The sequence below is a fragment of the Cydia pomonella genome, chromosome 12, assembly GCF_033807575.1.
Source record: "Cydia pomonella isolate Wapato2018A chromosome 12, ilCydPomo1, whole genome shotgun sequence".
Classification (NCBI taxonomy): domain Eukaryota; kingdom Metazoa; phylum Arthropoda; class Insecta; order Lepidoptera; family Tortricidae; genus Cydia; species Cydia pomonella.
In genome coordinates, this window is record NC_084714.1 from 8,263,898 (window position 1) to 8,288,620 (window position 24,723).

The following is a 24,723-nucleotide window of genomic DNA, read 5'->3' on the forward strand; positions in this document are numbered from 1 at the left end:
GAATCAGAAAACAGAAGAATTTAAATCTGATAATGATAACTGAAGTCAAAATTTTATCAACGAAATCTGTACTTGCGGTACCCTAAATGCGATATTTCAATACAATACCAAATAGTCACTCGGTAATAGATAACTCTTTAAGAGCCTATTACCGACCCATTCGATATTTCTCTGGGTCGGTAATAGATTTCTATACATTCTATTACCGAGGGTAATATGATCATACCATCGGTAATAGGCTTAATTTGGAGTTTAATTAAACCTAATTCCGACCCATAAAAAGAATAAAACACAGATGTTTTTTCAAATCAAATCAAACACGTATATTACAAGCTTCTTGTAAAGACAAAATCACATAACTGGCAAGTAAATTTTAGGTTTTAACTCAAAATAAAAAAAAGTTGAAAGATTAAGGGTTCCCATAGAAACAAGGAAATCGGTGCTGAAGTTTTTGTTAAAAATTAAGGGTTAGTTGAATACTTTCCATACCACGGAAATAGCTCTTTAATAGCGTGAATAGATCAAGATTGGAGTAAATAAAAGAAATTATAAAATGGATAATTTGTACCAAAACTAAAGAGTAAATAACAAAACTACCACTTTTTCTATTACCGTGGCATACCACGGAATTACTTACCACAGAAGTAATTGGCGCCTATCACCGCTGTATTTTATTTTCAATTTTTAAACGTATTTTCCGGTCAAAAACTAAGTTAAAAGAAATTCAAAATCGTGTAGAAACCAATACACAACCTCTTAAAAGGCATTGCACTAGTTTATTTGCCATAACTATTACGTAAAACACTAAGTAAGATTGGAGTGCACTTACCTGTGGTGTCACGCGTCTGTATGGAACAACCGGTTCTTGCGCCGCCGTCGCACAAACTGACGAATAGCGAGTTTTTTGTTACACTCACACAAATGCACACTAATGGGCACGATAGACCAATGAATGAGCTTGTTTTGTGTATGCTTTATTTCTTAGAGAATAGATCTGTTTGCTTGCAAAATGCGTATTTGTAAACACCGCGGTGTTAGACGTCGATTTTGATACCCGCGTTAATAGCCGCCGTTACCCTATTGGGTATTTTATGTATTTCAATCAAATAAAGTCCTAATAATGTAAATATTTAAAGTTGCTGGATTTTACAACTTTCGATTAATTTGAAAATAAGAAATCTTGAATCCTATGGTCAGCCTCCCTCGGTTGACTTCTGGGTTTATGACCTTTTTAAAAATAACTCCCTCAAACCCAGTAGTCAGCCAGGCGAGGCAGACTATTGGATTTTGTACAAAAAAAGTAGGTCCCAATAGACAGCCCCCTTAAAAATGTTACTTCAATATGGATTTATATTTATTTTTTACTTTTTTTCAGATGTATTAATTATGTGAAGCAGTCCCCATTATTTTAACAAAACATCACAAGTCGGCTGCTAACGGCTTATCAAAATACCATGTCACACTCTAAAAAAAATGACAATGAATGATGATGAATGTCTTCATGTCAGAAGACAGCACTTCTTTGAACGAATGTTGTGATTAATGCTAGACAATTCTTTTATAAATTAACCTATTTTTCAATTAATAGTTATCAATCTATAATATCACTTACTTTTGGCATGAAAATTAGAAAAACTTTGGTAATTACAACCAAAAATAAGCAAGAAAGGCTGACCACTTTCCCTATTTGTAAAGGGACACCTATGGAAAAAATGTCATAAACTGCAAATAGTATTAGCTACTACCATGCGAAAAATCAATTCAATGTAATAAGTGCAACATACTTAAAAAAAAAAATGTCAACGAAAACGTTTCGCTGTCTACAAATACTTGCTGAAAAGAGTTGTCAAAAAAATCTCTGACATATTAATCATTATTTCTTCAGGGAATTAAATATTTTTAAAAAATCTGAGTTATACTCCTACTCATTCTTAGTAGCTATGATTTGGTTTGATTGCTCTACCTTGAATAGTTCAAGAGAAAAACGATTTTTAAAAATGTGTCCATAAAATGACGTTTTTAACATTATCTCGGTGACGGTTCAAGATAGGGTGAAAGTTAAGGTGTTTCTATATTATAAGATAGCCAACAAATGACATTATAAAAATCCGATATTCGTCACAGGGGCCACTTCTCCTTCCTTAGCCTACTAGACCCTTTACTTTGACAATACGACGCGACATTTCTATTAATTAGTTTACATAGTAGATCCTAGTTTGATACTTAAAGTATTGTACGTAATCCTATACAGTGCGTAATGAATAAATACTCATTAATTAATGCACATCACATGTAAATTTGTATACATATTTAAATTGTATATTTTTAGATAATATAAAGCTAGACGTAAATTACAAAAGGCTATTTTATTGTTTTGCCTTTATTCGTATTCCTAATTTCTCCCTTAGAATGATTACACAACAGTAGGTATGTCATTTTTGCACAATATCACTTGAATAGGCATAATTCTCATAATTAAATCAACAAGGTGAGTAATAATTTCTTAAGCAAGTATGGCTTCTCATAGTTTACATGTTTGCGAATCAATAGTCCTCTTTCAGTTGTCTGCGATATCTTGAAGGCTCGCAGTCCAGTCTTATATTTCAAGTAAATTATAATACTTAAATATGGAGGAAATAAGTTATTTGTTAAAGTGCTCAGTGAATGAACAATTGCATTTAAACAGGACACAGTTTTTGACAAATGCATCTTTAAGTATTCCTAGTGTTACTCTGCAAGTTACTAAAACAGTTGGACTTGGGGCCATTGTTGGTTTGCTTTTAGTTACAGTGGCTAACTTCATATTTAATCAAAAGGTAGCTACAATGATTATAATATGTATAATATAACGTATCACATAGCTCCAATGCTAGTTGTTATACTGATAATTATGTTTTTCAGTTTCGTGCCATTTTCTCTGCACCATCGTGGAAAAACGATAAAAATTTCGGAAACTTAAACGCAAAAACTCTACCCAGATCTATAACCCTAATTATCTTAGCGTTAATGCTGCCATTAATAATAGCGTTTCTGCTCTTAGCATTAGTGTACAAACTTGCGTGTGCTGTGATTATCAAGAACAAAGACAAATATTTCGTTGGATTCCTCGACAGTTTCGATGTCTTCTGGAGTTTGGAAGACGATACCACGAAGAGTGTCATAAGCGTTCTGGGAGTCATAGAGTCTGACTCACCTACGGCTCTAGTTCTTAATATCAAACACAAGTTACTGAATATTTTTTCCAATAAAGCCACAGATAAATTATTCTTCAGGAGAAGTGAAGAATATGGATTTTACTACTGGAGACGCTACAGCAGTATCGATATAAATCAGTATGTTGAAATGATTGATTTTCCAAAAAAACCTGACATGCTCAATACCGAAGACTTAGAAATCTTAATGTCTGATATATCAAATCAATCGCTGCCGTACAATGATGAGGCGTTATTTAAAATATTGGTGACCAAGCAGAGGGTCAGTAATTATGGCCAAGAGAGAGGTGAATACGGTATTGTATTCAGAATCCACCATTCAGTTGGTGACGGAGTTGCTTTGATTGAGTTTCTTTGCAAAACATTAGCTGATGATAAAAACGATTGCGCATTTAACATGTTTTCAAATGCTGAAAAGTATAACACTAGAATCCGGGACTCTCCAAAGAATTTAATAGATATGATGGAGAAATTATTAGAAATGCCAATTTGCTTTGTAGATGGGATTATTCGGAAACCAGATGATAATTCCCTACACGGGCCAGTATTGTTTGGTAAAAAAATATTTAAGTGGACAGAATCTGATGAAAATTTGTTAACAATGGTAAAAGAAATCAAGGACAGTGTAGATAACATGAAATTTACAGATGTTTTAGCGTCAGCTTTATCAAGTGGCTTGCACAAATACTTTTCAAAGGTAAATTGTGCTCATAGGTAGGTAAGTTAAAGTAAATTTTCCACTTCTAACATTTTTTACACTTCTAACAGACAATGACCCACATTCCAATGGACGTAGCAGTTGTGTTGCCGGTTAGATTTCCTCCATCCACAATAGTTGTCAATGGTCTGGTTTTGGAAAACGATTTTAGCGTGACCATACTGGATTTACCGGTGAACACGTGCAAAAGGGAAGAAGTTCAAGAACGTTGCGATGAGCTGCGCAGAAGTGCTGACCCTTTGGTAAGTGTTATTCTAAAGAAAAACGATGTTAAACTGGGAAAACTAGGAGTACGTTTGATTTTTTTAATGGTTGAGAACTATGAATGAAGAAATAAAATATATAAAATAAAATATATAAATATATAAATATATATATATAATTAATGAAGGTGGTGAATCAGCTGAGTAATAGTAATACCTAATACACTGCATGGGTGACTGGGTGGGGTGTGTAGTAGATGTTGATCACACTGAACCACTCTTTTCTGATATACTGAATACTCGTACGATAATCGCGAAAGAAAATACCATGGTCTAGCTCCTTCAGGGTTTTTATGGAATAGCCAATTTTTGGAAAGATTTACTATGACCATCCATCATATCACAGGATTTTAAGACGAGATAAATTCAGTATAAGTAGCAAAAAAACTTATAGAATTCATCCATTTGCTTTTCTTTTAGACTAACTATTACCTCCTCAAGATCTTCAACAGTGTTCTACCCAAGCAAGTACTGCTGCCCGTATTCAACAGCAGCCAAGCAACCATGGTGTTTAGCAACCTGCCTGGGCCGGCACGTCTAAACATTTGCGGAGGCAATACCCTCAAGAAACTGGTGTTCTTTGTGCCATTGAAAGGGAATACTGGTAAGGTTATGGCCGATTATCAACAGGGTAGGATAGTTTCTCGAAAATTCGATTCTTCGCCGTCATAAGATAATTTTACATATTGTTCACTTCTTGAACAATAAAGCAAATTGGCTTCAACAGTTTCGTCCTACCTACGGATATGTTTGATTTTCCACAAATACTCAAAAATTAATAAAGAAGATAAAAATCGTCCTCAAAAATTGACTTTTTTTACATTTTATCAATTTTTTCGAAAACGAGGTTGTTCACCTGTACTTTTTTATTCTTAAAAGACAGGTATAGGATATCAGCTAAAAGATGACATCAAAATGATAGCCTTCGTTAAAAAAATTCATAAGTTACACGAGTCCAAACAAGACCTTCTGTAATGAGCATAAGCTTAGTTCTGAAGAATAATATTGCCCGCCGCCCGAATTATCATTTGGAACTAAAGCAACTTAGTTCGACGTACATTACAGAGATAAACACGCAAAGGAATGCCCTTACCAGGATTCGAACCGGGGACCTCCTAAGCACTGTCACTGTTCTGGGTCACTAGTGACCCAGACTGTCACTACCGACTAGGCTAGGAGCGCGTTAAATTATATTGATTGAGTGTTTCTTTACCATTTTACAGGTCTAGGAGTGACTGCGCTCTGCTACGACGGCATTCTCCGGTTCGGTGCCGTGGCTGACTCAGCGCTGGTCTCCAGCCCCGATCAGCTGGCCATCATTCTGGACGGCATGGTGGAAGAGATACAGAGGATGCACCAGATGGTGCGATAGAGGGGGAGAGGGGAAAAGGGGGGTGTAACGGCTTGCTGTGGCTTCTCAGTACAAGGTATGTTTGGTATCAAGTAATAAACAGGTGAAGAAGTGACCAGCTCTGGTCTGCAGCTCCTGCCCATTATCCTGGACGGCATGGTGGAGGAGATACAGAGGATGCATCAGACGGTTCGGTAGAGGAGGAAAGCGAGTACAAGGTATGTTGTTTTCTTCACAATATTCGGAAAATTGTCTGCAAAGAGTAAAAATATTGTTCCTTCTTCTTTTAATCTGTTAAGTTCAAATAACTCAGAAAATCATGTCTTAAAAATGATTTTTCTTAGGAAGATTTCTTTGAATTAGCGCCTAGCCTTTTTTAACGCTAAGGTACAATTATTTTTATTACGCCAGGATTTAGTACCTTTAATGTTTAATCTGTTAAGTTCTAATAGTTCAGAAAATCATGTCTTAAAAATGATTTTTCTTAGGAAGATTTCTTTGAATTGGCGCCTAGCCTTTTTTAAGACATGATTTACTGAGTTATTTGAACTTAACAGATTAAACATTAAAGGTACTAAATCCTGGCGTAATAAAAACAACTGTACCTTAGCGTTTTTTCTTAAAAATGAAATCGATAATTTGAAAAATTATAACGCCTGCAAAATTGTAATAGCAAGCAAAATATAAAATGAGTAAAACTTGGAAACCAAAAATAAAATGACTCGTATTATAATTGAATATGAAGGTACAAAAAAGATACAAAAATTTGGCTTTTATAGAAACCACGGGAACATAGCGTAATAAAGTACACCCGCCATTCTGACTGTCAGGATGGCGGGTGACCTGTTTTTTAGTGACAACTTTAAGTACCGTGAGGTACAATTTTTTTTAAAGGAGGTACTAAATAGTACAAATTAGGTACAAAAATATGGTATGGTTTTCATTTAATTTTATTTAGGTACACCCGCCATTCTGACTCTCACGAAACTTGGGTTGCGTTGCGAGTGAAACAGCAGAAGTGAAAGATACCTTTTATTGGAATGGTATCAACTACTGAACAGAGTACCTAGATAGACTTCGTATACCTAGCGTACCGGTTACTGAAGTGACGGTTCGGGAGCTGTTCGCATCGCCTAGTAGCAGGCGTGATCGTTTCCAGTGAGCCGGTGTGTGGGTTTCATTCGACACCCTTCCTTGTGTGAGGGTGTGAGAGGTCTCTTCCGCATCCCTGCTTTGAAGACTGTGATCATTCGCCGTCGTTTTAGGAACGATTGTGCGATCTGGTGTCGGTCATTTTTATCGCTACCGGCCGTTATCCAACCCCACCGACCGGTGATACCGTTTGAGCGGAGCCGGGTTTTGGGAGTCGGGAATCCGTCATTACTTGATATATTATAATCCGCTGAAGTAATATGTAATATAAAATCGGCAAGCTAATTTAAAGAAGCTACGTCGATCAAACGTTAGCGTGTTCTATTTCGATGCCAGCGCCATCTCGCTTAATGTGGTATTTTCCTAAAGCCACCCCCCGTTTTTTTATTCCCTATCCATATTGTTTTACATAATTTGTTGCTTTTACATTTTGTTGTAAATGATTAGTAACTGATTATATGGAGATACGAAACGAATACATTACAAAACTATCTAGTAACCAGAAACCGTTCGCTTTTAGGTCAGTGGGCCGTGCGTGTCGAATGTAAACTGCATTGCTGATAAGTACTGCGCTTTGTTGCAGGATGGAGACAGTCAACACTGGCCGTTGTGGATCTACCTCGACTAGTATAAGCTTTCATATTGGATTTAAATTTAAAAATGTAACGTTAACGTAAATTATCATAATTCGCTATAACACTTTCGTATGCCTTGTCCCGTAACGTCCCAGATAATTTGGACTGTAATTTACAATTTCATGGTTTATTCAGTAGCATATTTTGACAAGGGCATGCGAAGGGTTAATTTTTTGGTAGCAGACAATATAGTTGTTTGTTTTACAGGAGGCCAAAGTTGTTGTTTAACCATGTTAACCCTTTGAACGCCTAAAACCCCTAAAGGCGTTGTTACTAGTCGTGCCCACGCCGCCAAGGATAACTACAGGGTCTATAGGTGTCATGACGTACGCTGTCAAAGTAACCTTCACACTTTCAATAAGATTTCTCGCTGGCTGGTTCGAAAAGTGGAAATTTGAGCATTGCAAGGGTTTAGAGGTACGAGACTTAAACAAATTGTGACACCGAGTGAAACACAATATTTTTCACCACATTCAAGGAAAATACTAACTGTAAAGCATCAAACAAAATAAAACCAAAAATAATCCAAATGAACGTTATCATTTAAAGTAAATTCTACCAGCATCTTATGTTAGCTGGTATAACACAAAATTTGCATCTAATTACTTTGTCACTCTCACTCCTCATGTGGCTCAAATGCAAAAGCCATAGTCGGGTTCCCATAGTAAATAGTGACAGCTTTTGACTTATTATTTTTTGATTTTTTTTCTTTAATGTATTGTATTTCGAGATGTATTCAAGCGATTTGCTTAAAATTTTTAAATGATGTTTTTTTATTTTAGTTCTATATGCATCGAAACTCAAAACACGAATAGCAGCTGTCATATAAAAAATAAAAGTATGTAAAAAAAAGAAAAAAATAAGACAAAAAATTAAATCATTTTTTTATGTGGCTGTGAAGTAGTGACATCTCTTTTTTTTTCAAGTTATAGACCATACATTGGCCTACTACTTGCCTAAATAACAAAATTTTCCAGGCGATACTTCCTACCGAAAATCAGCAAAATGTGTGGTCAACTTCTGTATATATATTTTTGTCTTTTTTTTTCTTTTTTTTATATGACAACAACTGCTATTCGTTTTTTGAGTATCGATGCATATCTAAATAAAGAATATCATTTTAAAATTTCAAGCAAATCGCTTGAATACATCTCGAAATACAATACATTAAAGAAAAAAAATCAAAAAATCATTAGTCAAAAACTGTGACTAGTAGGATGACTTAGCATAAATATCCTACACCATAAGAGGTACTCACAAAAAAATCCCTGAGTCAAATTGATTTAAGGGCCGACTTACTATGGAAACCCGACTATGGCCTTTCTCATCACTTTTTGAACAATCAAGACCTTTACGAGCTGGTGTGGTGAAAATATTTTTCCACGTCCAATGAAATTTCCAATAATATAATAAACAACTTCATAGCTTTATTTGTGAAATTTGTAAATAAGGATATATTTTATTCAATGATAACAAACCTTGTTTAATTCTTAATAATATACGTACTATAAATAATAGGTGCCTTACTAAATAAAATTCTATTAAAAAGTATTCTCTCGTGGGATTAATTCTTGAGCTTCAGCCTTTAAGCGAAGGTTTTCTAAGCATAAATTGTTGCATTTTTGAATCTGAAATATGTTAATTAGTAATATTAGTATACCTACGTTAATAATCAGTTGTGAACTCAAGAGATTTAACAATAAAACCGGCCAAGAGCATGTCGGGCCATGCTCAGAGTAGGGTCCCGTAGTTACTCTTCCGTCACAATAAGCTAAACTGGAGCTTAAAGTATGGTAGATTGTTAACCAAGGGATGAACTGTGGGTGTACGTCTTTTTACTATGAAGGGGAAACTTTTTGCGATAACTCAAAAACAGCTAAACTGATCATATCCGCTATAGTTTTCATTTAATGTCTTTCTTAAGCTCTACTCCCAAGATTTTTTTCATATGTTTTGGACCTATGGTACAAAAGTTAGAGGGGGGGGGGCACATTTTTTTTTTCGGAGCAATTATCTCCGAATATATTCACTTTATCAAGAAATGTTTGTTGAAGACCCCTATTAGTTTTGCAAGACCTTTCCAACGATATCCCTCACTTTAGGGTTGAAGCCAAAAAAATGTTCACCCCCACTTTACGTGTAGTACCCTAAAAAAAAAAATTTAGATTTTATTGTACAACTTTGTCGGCTTTATTGATTTATATATCCATGCCAAATTTCAGCTTTCTAGCACTAACGACCACGGAGCAAAGCCTCGGACAGACAGACAGACAGACGGACATGGCGAAACTATAAGGGTTCCTAGTTGACTACGGAAGCCTAAAAATCGGTACCTAAATATATCTATATCTAACGTAACTTCATTTACCCAAGTAAGTGATTATTGCGACACTCACAAATTCTTTAAAGAAATTCGCGCCTAAATTGGATTAACTAATTTAGGCGCGATTAAGTCCCTTTTGAGGATATTTGGGAAGATTAATTTCATTTATATGGATAAATTTACGAAGACAAACTCCATTCCTCGGGATGAAAATGGCAATTTGAATGGCGTATAAGATTGTAAGGAAAACTTTAGTTCTCTGTCGTACAGAGCCATGATACATCCGAAAATGCTTTCGTATATCCGGCTGGCCGCGTAGCCAACGCAACGTTACAATCGTTCACGCTCCGTAGCGTATCGTAGCTATATCTCTCTATCACTCTTCCATATTAGTGCGACTGTGACAGTTGCGTTTCGTTCGCCACGGAGCATGAACGATATGCACGTTGGCTACGCAGCCTGTTCTTCTCTACAGGTCGCGCTTCTCAACCGATTCTAGTGAAAATTGGTGAGCAGGTACGATAATTACCTATCTTCTTCAGTCGGTCGCTCAATGCTGAGGATCGTGACATCATGTCCTTCTGTTGAAGACCAGATTCCTCCATAGGCTTATATTCCTCGCCAAGCGCATGGCCCCGTGCAGTTATGATTGCCTATACCTATCTATAAATTTTTGTGTCGTTTTTAGGGTTCCGTAGCCAAATGGCAAAAAACCGAACCCTTATAGATTCGTCATGTCCGTCTGTCTGTCCGATTATGTCACAGCCACTTTTTTCCGAAACTATAAGAGCTATACTGTTCAAACTTCAAACTTGGTAAGTAGATGTATTCTATGAACCGCATTAAGGTTTTTACACAAAATTAGAAAAAAAAACATAAATTTTAGGGGTTCCCCATACTTAGAACTGAAACTCAAAAAATATTTTTTCATCAAACCCATACGTGTGGGGTATCTATAGGGATAGGTCTTTAAAAATGATAATGAGGTTTCTAATATCATTTTTCTAAACTGAATAGTTTGCGCGAGAGACACTTCCAAAGTGGTAAAATGTGTGTCCCCCCCCCCCCCCCTGTAACTTCTAAAATAACAGAATGAAAAATCAAAAAAAATATATATGATATACATTACCATGCAAACTTCCACCGAAAATTGGTTTGAACGAGATCTAGCAAGTAGTTTTTTTAATACGTCATAAATGGTACGGAACCCTTCATGGGCGAGTCCGACTCGCACTTGGCCGCTTTTTTCTATGGTGGAGCCATGGGGATACGCGAGGTCTAGGTATACTATACGGAACCTCAAGTTATAGGTAAGTAACATACCAATACAAACGGATAAGTTACCTAGATAGCACAAACCTTTTAGTGAAACTCAGGGTCGTGCCAAACAGAGTGGGTCGAATAGCCCAATATATTATGTAAAATTACGACAATAACTAGGTATTAAAATAGTCACCTCAGCAAGCAACATAGCAGCTGCCCCATGCCGTTCAGTCCTCATCGCTTTCTTCAGACTCGAGTCGAGCTCGCGCCTCGCTCTGTCTGCGGCTGCTATCAACTCTTTAACTGCTCTCCTCAGTTGGTGAACTTTTTTGGAGTATGCGTGTTTCTGATTAAAAAAAAGAAACGGAGTTAGTAAATAACTTTATGCATTAGGTAAGTACTTACGTACTTAAATTAACTCTGCTGAACCCCATACGCCATATTTGAAAAAGTCGCTCACATGCGAAGACCATGTGGGCGCGAGCGAGCTAAGACAAATCTGGGGGCCTAGCCTAGATGCCAATCGTTTGCGCCGTAGCGAACGAAACGCTAATGTTTAACTGTCGAACTTATATGGAAAAGTCCCTAAAAGGCAAACGATTGGCTACGCCGCAAACGGTTGGCATCTTGGCTAGGCCTGCAAGCATGAAGTTGATGTCGCGCTACTTCAGTGTTCTTGGCATTGGCGGTCTCACAGTAGGACGAGTATTGGCAGAGCGGTTATTTGAAGCGCTTTGATAATTCTTTATAAATGCTGAAGCGAGAAAGCTTTCATACAATAAGAGTTACCAGAATATATACGTTGCCATGACAAGCTTTCTCTGTACCTACTTATCATGAAATTTCTCAATTTAAAATTACATAAAAATATCACAGTCATAGGTCACCATGGCCAGCTTCCTCTCTCGCAGCGACATGTATTTCTCCCCAACAGCTAATAGCATCGTATGCGCGTCCATGAGTTGCGCGTGAGTGGAACTCGCGAGCGCCTGCAGACGTGCTACCTCCGTGTTCTTAGCATTGGCGGCTTCGCAACAAGACGAGTACTCACAGAGCAGAGATTTGTAGCGCTTTGATAGTTCTTCATATCTGGTGAGAATATTATTAACACGGCGACTTAATTACGCATAGATTAAGGTTGAAATTAGCGCTGATGTTTCATTAGTCTCATGACTGCGCGTTCTTGACACCAGGGTCTTGACTCCAGAGAAAGACTGGCTGACGTCGGGACTCGGAAAAAAACCTACAGCTTAATTTGATACGCGGTTAAATCTAGTGATAGGTTAGTAAAATGATACAACAATACACATTTTTAACAAACATATAGGACCATTAGGTAGGGGGAGTCCGCGGGAGACTTGAACCATTTTATTAGAAAAAGTGCCAAAATCAAAGTATTTATTTTATCAGCACTACAATGAAGTCTAATGTCACTTAACGATACCTACCTGGACATGAAAAATGTATCCTAAAAAATAAATATTTTTATTTTGACTTTTCTTTATACATACTGTGTAATGGTTCAAGCCTCCCACCTGGCCAAGTCTCCAGGACTCCCCCTACCTACATATTTCTATGAGATTGGTATCTACATTTAATGTTACTTAATGTTAATGGTGGACTTACTGATATTGTAGACAGACAATGCTCATAGTCGACCACGATTCTATGGCTCCGTAGTCTTGCGTTTCAGAGCCTTAAATAGAAGACATGAAAATCGTAAAACAGTAACCTTCTATAAACCATAAAAAGGTGGCATACGACTAAATGTTTGCTTGAGGACTATCGCCAAAATGACTAACAAAACTTATAAGTAATTAAATTAAAACCTGATGATTGCCATGTCTTGTGGTTTTGCTCATGCTCATGATCGCTCAACCACTCATTAATTGTGTGGTCTTCATGTTCATGGAGATGTGTGCTCCTACAGCGCATAAGTTCATTCTCGTACTTTCTAGTTTCTTCCAGGCTTTCTTGGAGGTGTTTCAAGAGGTTCCGAGCATTCTGAAGGCCGTTCAAGAAGTTTTTTTGGCGGAATACATCTTGCTGCAAACATGAATGGTTATTTTTATTTAGACCAGGAGATCTCCAAACTTTTAAGATGGCCTCAACTAGGAATTTGGCTTTCCAGCTTTGTTATAAAGTTAATGCGGGGAAGACCGTCTACAAGCTCTTTTGTCGCTTTTAACTCTTTCGTTTGTACACATATTTTTACATATTTACTCCACTTACAGAGCCTCGGTACTTTGGATCGGTAGAGCAGAAGCAATGACGCTCCATTCCGACTGTTTCTGAGCGATGTACGTAAAATAAATAGGACAGTTCTTGTCCTATGACTGTCTTCTCATCAATAAATTCCCCACATTAACCTTAGGTGTGTATTCGGCTTGTAAGCTTTAGTTTGAACGCCCCTGTTTTAGACCAAGCCCTCATTGAAAGTCTACAACTTACCGGATAGTTATTAACTGTCATGTTTTTTATATTATCTGCAGTGATAAAATTACTCTTTATTTGATAATCTTGCATTTTTAGAAACCAAGTATACTTTACGTAGCAAATTCATAAGGTTATTTACAAACATGACAAGGCCACTTGTCATGAAATATGTCAAGAGCTCTGAAGGTCGAGATCAAAGAGTAAAGTTACTTCCTACTTTTAAGTATCTACACATTAGGCCAAGATATCGGGAAAATGCTATAGTCAGGTCAACATTGAAGGGCCAATAAGTTGGGAGCTAATTTGCGATCACCCGGCAGGCTGTCCGACCGATTAGTATAGATAGGATTTGTGTGCACTAAAACATCAAAGGTTCAGGCACATTTTTGGTCAAAAATAATATTTTTGATACAAGCTTTTATCACCGACTATATTTTCAACAGGCAACTAATACTCATCGAGACAACTCTAACAAACCCAAACGTAATTGGGTTGCGTTGTTTTATCAGTCACAGAGTTCCTATGGCCACCTCCTGTATCCATCATTAGATCAGCTCGATCGATGGGCACCATAATATTGCATTGTCACCCAACTTTCATACTTGTATGTGAACTTTCAGCTCAATCGAATAATGGGAAGTGGGTCTAATTCAGCTTGCAATATTTGACTGGACCATACATATCTATATACATTGCAAGTCAACTAAAAACCAAAAGCTTGTAAAAACAAGAAAAATGCGCACTTATAGCTTGCTAGTTATTGGTGCATCTCAGACGAACAATGAATAAAGAGGTAAATTATCATCTACTATCCAGATTTTCGTCAAATGAAAACAAAACTCAATTTAAAACAATTTATTCAACTACAACAAAAAGCATAACTTTTTATAACTAAATCAGTCTAAAAATATTCTATCTCCTGCAACTACGGTTCAAAAATATCACGTAGAAACAAAAATTCAGCTACAACCTACTGTGCGTTACCATATCGATAACTGTATCATTGGCTCAAAAAATCTTTGGACAGCAATTTATACACGAAACACAACATTACGAAAGTACTTGTATTAGGCCGAAAAACGCATATAACTTGTCTTATAATAATGACGAAATTATTTACTATAACAAAAACAGGGACACTTTTAAATTTTGCTGTCTTTAACTTCGTCATTTTGTGAACATTTAGTACTATACTGGTACATTTACGTTGCTCCAGTAATGGCCAGAGTTAATTCAACCAAAAGCTTGGTATTTGACGGAGTTAAAATGCCACTTTCTTTAGCTATACAGAAACTAGAATAAAGATTATTCCAAAATTAGTTCATACATTTTTTTAATGTGACATTACACACATTTCAAGTTATTCATATATGGCTTCAATAAGACAAGTTTACTGAAAGGAAAGGAATACAAGAATATTAACAATTTGAATATATATAAATTAAACAGCTGCAACTTGAGTCATAACCGGAGACAGTCGAACTGCGCATAGTACAGTCAGCAAGTATGCAAGGGGGGTCAGGTATCTCTTCACACAATTAATGTGAGTACGAATAGTAAATAGCCCACACTTCAGTCATCTTACTAGAATTTGGTGTCTTCACAGTATATGGCACTTTTATGTATGGATCATTAATAGTTAACGACGCCTTTCATAAATGGTAGCACATCCTTGCCATATTTAGCTGCACGTAAATTAAACCTCCCGCGTCGAATAATGGTCCCTATGACGGTTCCTTCAAGTCTCTTTTGGTTGGGCTTAATTTAAAAAACAATCGGATATTTTTTTTACTGTTTTTTTATTATTTAAATGTCACATTCCATATAAAAATAAACTGTTAAAGGGTCCATCGTTCGACGCGAGAGGTGTAGTAACCCAATAATGGACATTCAATGCTGTCCATATTTGGGCCTCGATTGCATGATAATCAACATTATATCTGGATCTGCTGCAGTGGTAATACTAAAATTTTTGGTGGTTTACGTAGATACAAAGCATACATTTTTTTCTGAAAATTCCATAACCCAATAATTGTTCACAGAATATGATTCGCCTATTTACATTTTTGTACAGATCATATATAAAACATGATTCAGATTTATTTACAAATGAGGATGATTACGATCCGCCTAGCATATTAAACAAGTTTTCACATTCAACTGTCATACCCAATAGGATATAAAATAAATAAATAATAAAAATTATTTATGGCCTGCCTATGTTATTCAGTATATTGTAAAATAAAATCAAGTAACCACTTAGTAGAAACTAGTCTTCAAAGTTAATTAAACATCAAGCAGAAAAGACTGCTTAAAGGCCAGACCACACCGCGCTATAATGTTTGAGCCGCGCACGCACACGTCACGCAAGCGGTGTGGCATCTCTTATAAGGATCTGTATATTACAACGCGGATGTGCACGTCTCCGCACACGCACCCGGTGTGCACAGGCCTTGATTAACATATGTTTCTCCAAAGATGTAGGAAAAAAAACTGATACAAAGGTAGAAAATAATTATATGGGACTGTGTACAGTTAGCATCAAAAGCATAGGATCAGACTACGCGTCAAAAGTATCTTCTCTTTGAAAAAATGTAATGTAACAGATACTGTTGAACGCTAACTGTAAAAGTACAAGCCTCTATACCTAGTTGGAAAAGTATTCCAGCGTGGCAGATATTTATGGCGCGTTCATTCATCCGCTACTATTGATGCTGACTGTACTCTAGAGTACCTAATATGGTGATATAAAACTTTAGATCGAGTCATTTCTAATTTACTAGTTTCTGCTATAAGCAGTGTTAAATGTCATACGTATTCTGAATAAATTTCAGTATTTGGTATAAAATCAAAAGCATTCACTGCGTCAAAGAAATCCTTATCGCAATGACATAAGGTGCAAATTGTAAACAATTATACAGGACGTCAAGCCGCAGATTTCTGACTTAAAATTGAAATAATTTTCTAACGCGAAGAGCGAGGGAGACGCGGGGTTTAAAATTAGTTACGAAATTTCTATAAATAAAATTCACATTTATCTTCTTTTTTTAGAATTAAATAATATGTTAATAAATGTTTTAGTTATTCTGAAAACTGAAATCTGCTCTAGACAACCTGGATCTTTGATGCCAACAGTGCAAAGGAAAACGACGACATATACAAATCACATTAATTTCCCGTCCTCATAAGGAACAACATACAAGTACAATAGTATTAGCCCATTGGCTTAGGAATCATGCAAAACTTCAAAGATAGTCAATATAATTTCATGTCAAAATATTACTTATAAATTTTCAAATTGCATCCAAATACATATTGGAGTAAAAACATATAAATTTTAATAAAGTTAAGGCTTTTGCAATTTTGATTTAAATAATAATTGCGAATTCGATAAAATCTTGTAAAAAGGGCTCTTAGTGTGATTGTCTCTTACGTTACTGTAAAATGACCCAAAACATAGTCCAAACACACCCGACTATTGTCAAGTAGGTATCGTCTATATATTCGTTAAGGCATGACATAATATTTCAATGTCGCAGACTCAAGACTCGGAAACCGGTTAAATTTCTAAACCGTTATCATGTACTTGCCGCAAAACCCTTTAATCTCGGCTTCGTTCGTAAAACCGTTTTTTCAAACCGGTTTTAGGAGACCCTTTCCATAAGTTCTTGTCAGATTAGTACAAAACAAACAGTTTCTACCTATTTATTTTATTAATAAATTCACAAATATATCTATGTGTGTGTCTACGTCGGTGTCTTTGTTTACGCGGCATCGAATAAACCGGTTTATTTAGGTTACAATAAAGTTCTTAAAATGTTCGCGTTCTTACGAAAGTTCGGAGTAAAACCGGTATTCACCGCTATTTTTAAAACCGGTTCCGAGCCTTGGTCGCAATTCTATGGCAAAATAATTACATAAACGGAAGCAAAAACCCAAAATAACTTGAATTACTGGACTATAGTTGGGTCCAGGGGATCGGAACCGGCTTTGTGCAAAAACTTCGAAATAACCATATATTTCGGTTTATATAAATATTATTAGATTGCCTAGTTGGAAACAAAATAATTACCTATCGAAGAACGAAAAAACACCGGTTTCCGATTCCTGGTTAGGTGGTTTTACGGTACTTATGTTTATTACAAACGATGCTCCATAAAAAGCATGCGTTTCGATCATAAATAAGATTAGTAAAACGGTATATTCAAGACACATCACACATCTTAAAGCAAATAAGGTCAATACGGGTAAGTGTGGCATATGGACAAGTGTGACTAGCCTTCATGTTGGGCCTGTTTACACATTGATTATAGTGCATGTTTTTAGCATTAGAAAAAAAGGTAAACAATCTTGACGTGTCTTTTTAATGAAAATTATTATAAAACGCTTATAAAAATTTTGTTTATTATGTAAGCAAAAAACTGTGACTAATCATATATGATCTTTACACCTATTTGCTGTGACTTACTTTTCAAAAGTGTTTTTTTTTTTTAACAAAAAGACATGTCAAGATCGCTTACCTTCTTTCTAATGCTAAAAAAACGAACTATAGTGTTTATAGTAGCAAGAAGTAGATGTATTAACGCACAATAAAAAATAAATCAATGTGTATATAGGCCCCAATGTGAAGGCCAGCTACACTTAGGACCACTTGCACCAATCACTAACCTGAGGTTAACCGGTTAAACCTGGTTACCTACTGGTAACACTATTTGACACGGGTTAACGGTTTAACCGGTTAGTGGAATGGTGCAAGTGGCCGTTACCCGTATTGACCTTTTGAATTTTCTTCAAGTTACCATTCTGGAAGACATTTTTACCCATACATGTACTTATACAGTATGAGAAAAATAAGATAAAATAAAAATATATGTTGGCCTGCCGCCATGTAGGTACTAACAGCACAGACGAGTTAACGTTGTAGACTGTAAAGACTATTTACAAAGTTGCGTAGCTCCGAAAGAAAATAAAAAGGTAAATGGTGTTAATTTATTCATTTTGCCAAATATATTTGGATGGTGTTGTTACCTAGGTATCTTTATATATACATTAATTAGTGAACTCCGTAACTGAGTACTATTTAAATGTAAAAATATCATGAGATTAACTTCTAGCTACAGTTACACCATCTAAATAAACTTTTTTTCGAAGGAACGCAACTTCATACTATCACTAACTCATCTCTGACAACAGTAACAATATGAATTATGATCAATCTTTGGTGTATTGTGTAACAGCTAACATGATCATCATAACATGAATACTGATCTATAACAATAGTAAATATATGTAAATTAACATCCATCTCATAGTCATTATCTACTTTGAACAAAAATATTTTTTATGTATCTAGGAGATTATAAAGAATAGAAACATCTATACAAGGAATTATAGGAGATAGAAAATACATATATAAATAAAAAATATGCCTACACTCTACGTCGAATCTTAATATAGAAAGCTGAAGAGAAGTTAATAAAAAGTGGATCGACAATTTCTTGATGTTGTTCTATCCCGTTAGCCAGGGGACAACAGAAAAAGTTTGTTAAAAAAAAATCCTAACATGCTTAGTAGATAACTTTTGGTGAATTTATTAAAAAAAAACCTTTAAGTAATTAAGATGAGTGACTCAAATATTTTTAAGTCGAGAATTGCTCAACATGCTTCGTTCCATAACGTGGAGCTTCAGCACGTGTTGGCAGGCTTATAAATACGTGAGTGACCCATTTAAATATATTTATTATGTCTGTGTCTCATGGTTTTTTTTTATAAAAAAAAAATAACTTTTGTTTTAAAACGTGACCCAGTAGACATAACCGTGACAAAGTGACATCTTGACAAGACCATGTTGATCCACTTCTAATCAAGATCAAACTATTCGAACTATTGCTGTGTAGAGGCACTTAATATATAATTATTAACAATAATGTAAGAAAATTTGTCTTTTATACAATCATATCACTGATTAAATGTTCAAGTTGATTTAGTTAGCAACAACAAAAACTCTCTAAATAACCAATTCTTACTATAAAAAACTTGTATTTGATTATTTTACTGCTTTTATACGGTTGAGGAGCAATTGCGAAGTTCAAAACTTGTGTATTTGCGTCTCTGTCACTCGTGTATTTCAAGAGTGATAAAGTTACACGTAGATATTCTGCGGATATCCAGTTTTGGGGGTAGCCATTGCGTATAATCTTGTAAAAATAGGGTGTTTGTAAGTTTTATTTGGTTATTAACTGACAATTATATTAAATAATTTGTTAATAGTCTTAGCCAATTGTGATGGTTGAGAGAAATATTTAATGTAGTTTACTAACTTAATATTTAAATGGCCACAAAATGAGGCTAGTTGCGAAAACTGCAATTAAAACTTTGGCTTAAGACGAGAGAGATATATTTTGAAAACAATATAAAAATTTGTTTATTTTGTAATAGACTAGTTTCCCAATGGGTCAGAAACAGAATTAGCTTAGTCTTTACAAAAAGTAAAGTTTGCCACCCACACTGTTTCCAAGCGTGGTTAAAACAATCAATGCAATTTCATTTAATATACAATTAAAATTTTAATATTTTCCATTTTTTTAATTGTTTTTTTTATTTGTCAATTAGAAACTGGTCTTAAAAAAAAATTAAAAAAATCCAACTCTATAAAGTTTCTCTATGGTAAGACTGCAGCAACTTGGCAATGACAATGTATAACCGCGCCATACTTGATATTGCATATGACTTGCAGTATGGAAGGTAGAGGTTTATTTATTTAATCGTATGGCTAGATATTTGTCATACGATAAAAAAACAGTTCTTCATAGGCAGAACTGTTGCAAGTGGCCAGCTGTCAGCTATAAATAATAGTTCCAAAACTCTCCAGAGTAGTGCTAGAGTAGCTAAGAACCTAGACGTTATTGACGGTATAAAGTGCACTGTCTATGATTTGTTTTTTTTTTTTCAAATATTCTAGGTATTGTAGCGCCACCTATTTAAGGTTTTTTGATGGACACTTTTTGGTACATGGAGATTTCATTCCTTACCTCTTCCATAGCTTGCAGACTTAGCATAGACAATATAAACATTAAGAACGTAAATACACAATACAACAATCTTACAAAATATTGGTTCGTAAAACAATGCTAGTCGCAAACGATTTGAGCTTCTGGAAATTTTCACTTACGATAATGAAATGAGATCCACAATCAAGTATAGGTTACTAAATCCAGTTTTATTGGATACAGATAATGCTAGTAGTAGAATTCCTTTTTTTCATGTTTCCACTTTTATTCTTGTAAAGTTTTGGAAAGAAAAAAAATTGGGGAAAATACACACCTAACCAGATGGCACAATCACAACTTATACGGAGTTACCAATATTTGTGATGATTTAATGATACATACAATGTCATAATGATTATTCAATCTTCCTTTTGATATTTTGTTGTTAAATATGTACTTCTTTTACACTAAGACAACCCATACACTAAGTTGAATGCGTTTAAAAAGCTACTTGTAGCAAAGTAGCACATATTACAATCCCTCTGCAGAAATATACGTGATGAGGAAGTCTATTATAAACATGTCTACTATCTCACAATACATCTTCTCTTTACACATTTCACCATAGTAGTGCAAATATAGTCCTTTTGTCCTTTATTAGGTATTTATTATCTATATTCACCTTATTAGGCCCAAATTGCTTTACTAAGCTTTAAAATCCAATTTCCAATATTTAAAACTAAAAAAATCATTGGGGAAAAGAACCATGCAGCATTTGTTTAGTGAAATACGGCCAAGAAAGCCTTAAGCTTCAAGAACATATGACTTCAGATCTATAAATAGACTTTCACACCACATATCAAGCACCGCTTGAGCTTTTAAACATTATCAATTTGTAGAAAAATTTAGTAAACTGTACATGATTGTGACTTACGCTAACATACTAAGATGTTCCATCCACATGCAGCTCAGAGAGAGTTTGTGATGTTCTGGAACAGCCGCTTGCCCCACCATGTCTCCAGGTCGAAGGGCTTGAAGTCCTGCAGCACGGGGCTGGGGTCGTCCTGGTAGTACAGGCTGGAGGGGGGCACAGGCGATGAGCTGCCAGATGCTGGAAATATTGAAATACATATTTCTATTCAAGGTGGGTTAATATTTCTTAAATTCTTTAGTTATTTTAAAATAAGCTACAAGTTTTTAATAAAGTTATCAATGGGATAAGCAGGAAAGTTTACAAATTAAACTAAACACATTTGGTCTTACATTTCCCTTGATCTATAATATTTTCATATCATCTCAAATATCCACTCTATATAAAACTTTTTAATGTTTCCTTTCTACATTTTATAAATATATGTGTATTGGTAGTTGATAACTGAGAACTCCTTATAACAGTAAAAAATGCCACAATAATTCGGGTCTCTGCATATGTGCCAAATGATTTGTCTTATTTTTGTAACGAATATATCAATAAGTTAGTAAACTAATATATCAAGAAATTACCAATTGAGGTTGTAGGTGTTGATGGCTCACTATCTCCGTATGCTGACTGTGTCCAAGCTGAAATGCACAACACATGTTCAAAGAAAGGAAAATAAATGAATGTAGGTGAATGTTTGTAAAATTAAAGGTACTTGAACTAAGAAAAGAAATTAAACCGATATTTGAGTATTTATTATAAACCAAGATATGTATAGAGTAAGAGGAAAAGATCTATCACTACACCTTATAAAACAAAGTATCCCGCCGCATCGGTCAGTATGTATGTATGTTCATGATAAACTAAAAACTACTGAACGGATTTTCATATGGGTTACACCTATCAATAGTGATACTTGAGGAAAGTTTGGGTGGATAATTTGTTAAGGTTGGGTTGTAACCAGTGCGAAGCTGTTAAGGCTAAAAACAAATTAGCGACTATCAAAAAATGTATAAAGAATAATATATCAACAAATATTTTTTGATACCTACATACTGCTAACTGTATTTTCTTTCATGATCGCATACAACAGTTTACTTGTACATGTATGTGTATTGCTCAAACTGCATGTCATTACGGTGAGCACTATTCAATTAGGATTATTTTAAATTGTTATCCATTATTCTTTGTGTCATAGCCGTGCGACAGCCAAGTCATTATATGTATTAAAAAGATATATATATATATATATATATATATATATATATATATATATATATATATATATATATATATATATATATATTGACATGGTCACTACAACATCTTGTTAGTTGTTATTATCACGATTAAGAAACTAATGAAATGGATTGAATTGAGAAAAAAGAATATTAGGTAATTTTGCAATCAGCATGATCTCCCTTCTCATAAATATTGTCCGAGATATTGATTTTATGGTCTAGTTTCGTTTGTCTCCAAACTACCAATAAAACTCACTTTCACTAATAAACCTGATGAGCTCCTCATGCTGTGGAGTTATCACGTGGTGTTGTATTCTTTGGTGTATCGTCTTTTTACCATTGGAATGAAATACTGGTTTGGGCATACTGAAATAAATGCAAACAAACATTGTCAAACAATTATAAGACCAATTCGTCTTATTAGAATGCAATAAAAGTGTTTTCCACAAGTTCTCGGCGAATATAACACAGGTTTTCTTACTAAAACTTAAATAAACACGACGATTCCAATTAGGTTATGTAAAAACACTGATGAAACATTTGGTAACATTTAAATTCACTGTTAATAAAAAAACTCTTTCACACACCTCATAATTTCTCCATTATCAGACTCTGAAGACTTCCTATTATTGTCTTTGCGGCTATCTAGTCTTTCCAAGTTCTGTGAAAGACCTGTAAATCAAAATATTCAAAATGATATCGCCGTATGTCACGAGAATACCGCAATGCCGCAAAGGGCATACAGGGATATGGTACAGGATAATTATTACCTCTTCTTGTTTTAGCTACAATTTTGCTGGGTCCTTTTGAGACAGTATACATTTTAAAATTTTAGTTCAAGTTAAACAAAACAAAAAAAATAGTGGTGGAAAGTCACGCACGAGTTATGAGACCCCTGTAACCCAAATGTTGCCATTTAACGAGTAACCTGAAGCTTTAGTATTTTTATTGATAAACTGTCAGGAAAATTTACCAAAAATGTATATGCATTTGTCAGTTCAGTCTCAGTACATACTTGGTCTTTTCTCCAATTACATCCACACTTCATCAGGCCTGATATCAGACCCAATTTCAGGTATAAGAAATAAATAAATTCCATTTCACCAACAGCACATCGTACAAATCAAAAGCAGTATTTGAAATGTAAATAAATGGTTCATATGCAAAAATATCAAACATTGAACTTCTTTCTCGCGTTGTCCCGGCATTTTGCCACGGCTCATGGGAGCCTGGGGACCGCTTGACAACTAATCCTTAGAATTGGCGTGGGCACTAGTTTTTATGAAAGCGACTGCCATCTGACCTCCCAACCCAGAGGGTATAAATAAACTAGGCCTTATTGAGATTAGTCCGTTTTCCTCACGATGTTTTCCTTCACCAAAAAGCGACTGGTAAATATGAAATGACATTTCGTACATAAGTTCCGAAAAACTCATTGGTACAAGCCGGGGTTTGAACCCGCGACCTCCGGATTGAAAGTCGCACACTCTTACCGCTAGGCCACCAGCGCCTATATATAAACCTTGAACACTTGGCAATTAGAGACAAAGTCTTTTTACATTTCAAATATTGTTAACGATGTGCTGATATTCTGTGAAACAGAAAACGGTTATCAGGCCCGAAATAGGGACTGATTTCGGGCCCGAAATCAGAAGGGTGGATGTAATTGGCGATTTAGAGTTTTGAAAAAAACTGAAAACAAGAAGCTTATTTAAAATTTCAAACCATAGCTGTACCTACATAGAACCGGATGGTACCCACTGTCACATTTTGCTGCTTTAAAATTAACTCGTATCGCAATACAGTTCATTATTTGAGATTAGATAAAACGGTCCGAAAGAGAGGATCAAACCAGAGCACACAGACACAGTCTCACGGCAGCGGTTTTGACAGCCCAGATAGTACAAGTGTTATTTTAAACGCCAAACATGTATGAAATTATGACGGTTACTTAAGTGTGGAGGGCAGGGACAGGCTGAACTGTCAAAATCGCTGCCAACTTAGCTTAATCTGTCTCTATTACCATAAATTTACATATTGTAATGTTGGCTGTATTGTTTGATGACATCATTAACAAAGACAAGTTAGACAAGATGAAACCCTCTAGTTTAACTTCTTTTTTGGTTGCAATTTTTTTTTACAAGTACTTACTCCAGTTTATTTTTATACTCGGTCAAGCAAGTTTGAAAGTGAAAAGTGAAAAAAATGCGCGAATTTAAAA

At 35.3% G+C, this 24,723-nt stretch overlaps 3 protein-coding genes across 3 annotated transcripts; 1 reads left to right on the forward strand and 2 right to left on the reverse strand.

The window, feature by feature from the left end:
- Nucleotides 1-2,554: 2,554 nt before the first annotated feature.
- On the forward strand, nucleotides 2,555-8,808 carry LOC133523404 (uncharacterized). The gene is made up of 6 exons (XM_061858958.1): nucleotides 2,555-2,816; nucleotides 2,902-3,909; nucleotides 3,981-4,172; nucleotides 4,614-4,797; nucleotides 5,417-5,620; nucleotides 7,280-8,808. Exons 1-5 carry the CDS (start codon nucleotides 2,628-2,630, stop codon nucleotides 5,563-5,565), a joined length of 1,722 nt encoding a protein of 573 aa, XP_061714942.1. The 5' UTR covers nucleotides 2,555-2,627; the 3' UTR covers nucleotides 5,566-5,620; nucleotides 7,280-8,808.
- LOC133523405 (uncharacterized) lies at nucleotides 8,737-14,065 on the reverse strand. The gene is made up of 6 exons (XM_061858959.1): nucleotides 13,369-14,065; nucleotides 12,747-12,963; nucleotides 12,544-12,613; nucleotides 11,805-12,006; nucleotides 11,111-11,263; nucleotides 8,737-8,959 (listed from the first exon to the last, which is right to left on the reverse strand). Exons 1-6 carry the CDS (start codon nucleotides 13,441-13,443, stop codon nucleotides 8,873-8,875), a joined length of 804 nt encoding a protein of 267 aa, XP_061714943.1. The 5' UTR covers nucleotides 13,444-14,065; the 3' UTR covers nucleotides 8,737-8,872.
- A 128-nt stretch (nucleotides 14,066-14,193) lies between these two features.
- Nucleotides 14,194-23,618, reverse strand: LOC133523406 (MAPK regulated corepressor interacting protein 2). Its single transcript, XM_061858960.1, has 5 exons — nucleotides 23,273-23,618; nucleotides 23,090-23,174; nucleotides 22,759-22,868; nucleotides 21,846-21,902; nucleotides 14,194-21,453 (listed from the first exon to the last, which is right to left on the reverse strand). The coding sequence occupies exons 1-5, from the start codon at nucleotides 23,322-23,324 to the stop codon at nucleotides 21,311-21,313; spliced, it is 447 nt and encodes a 148-aa protein (XP_061714944.1). The 5' UTR covers nucleotides 23,325-23,618; the 3' UTR covers nucleotides 14,194-21,310.
- Nucleotides 23,619-24,723: the final 1,105 nt, after the last annotated feature.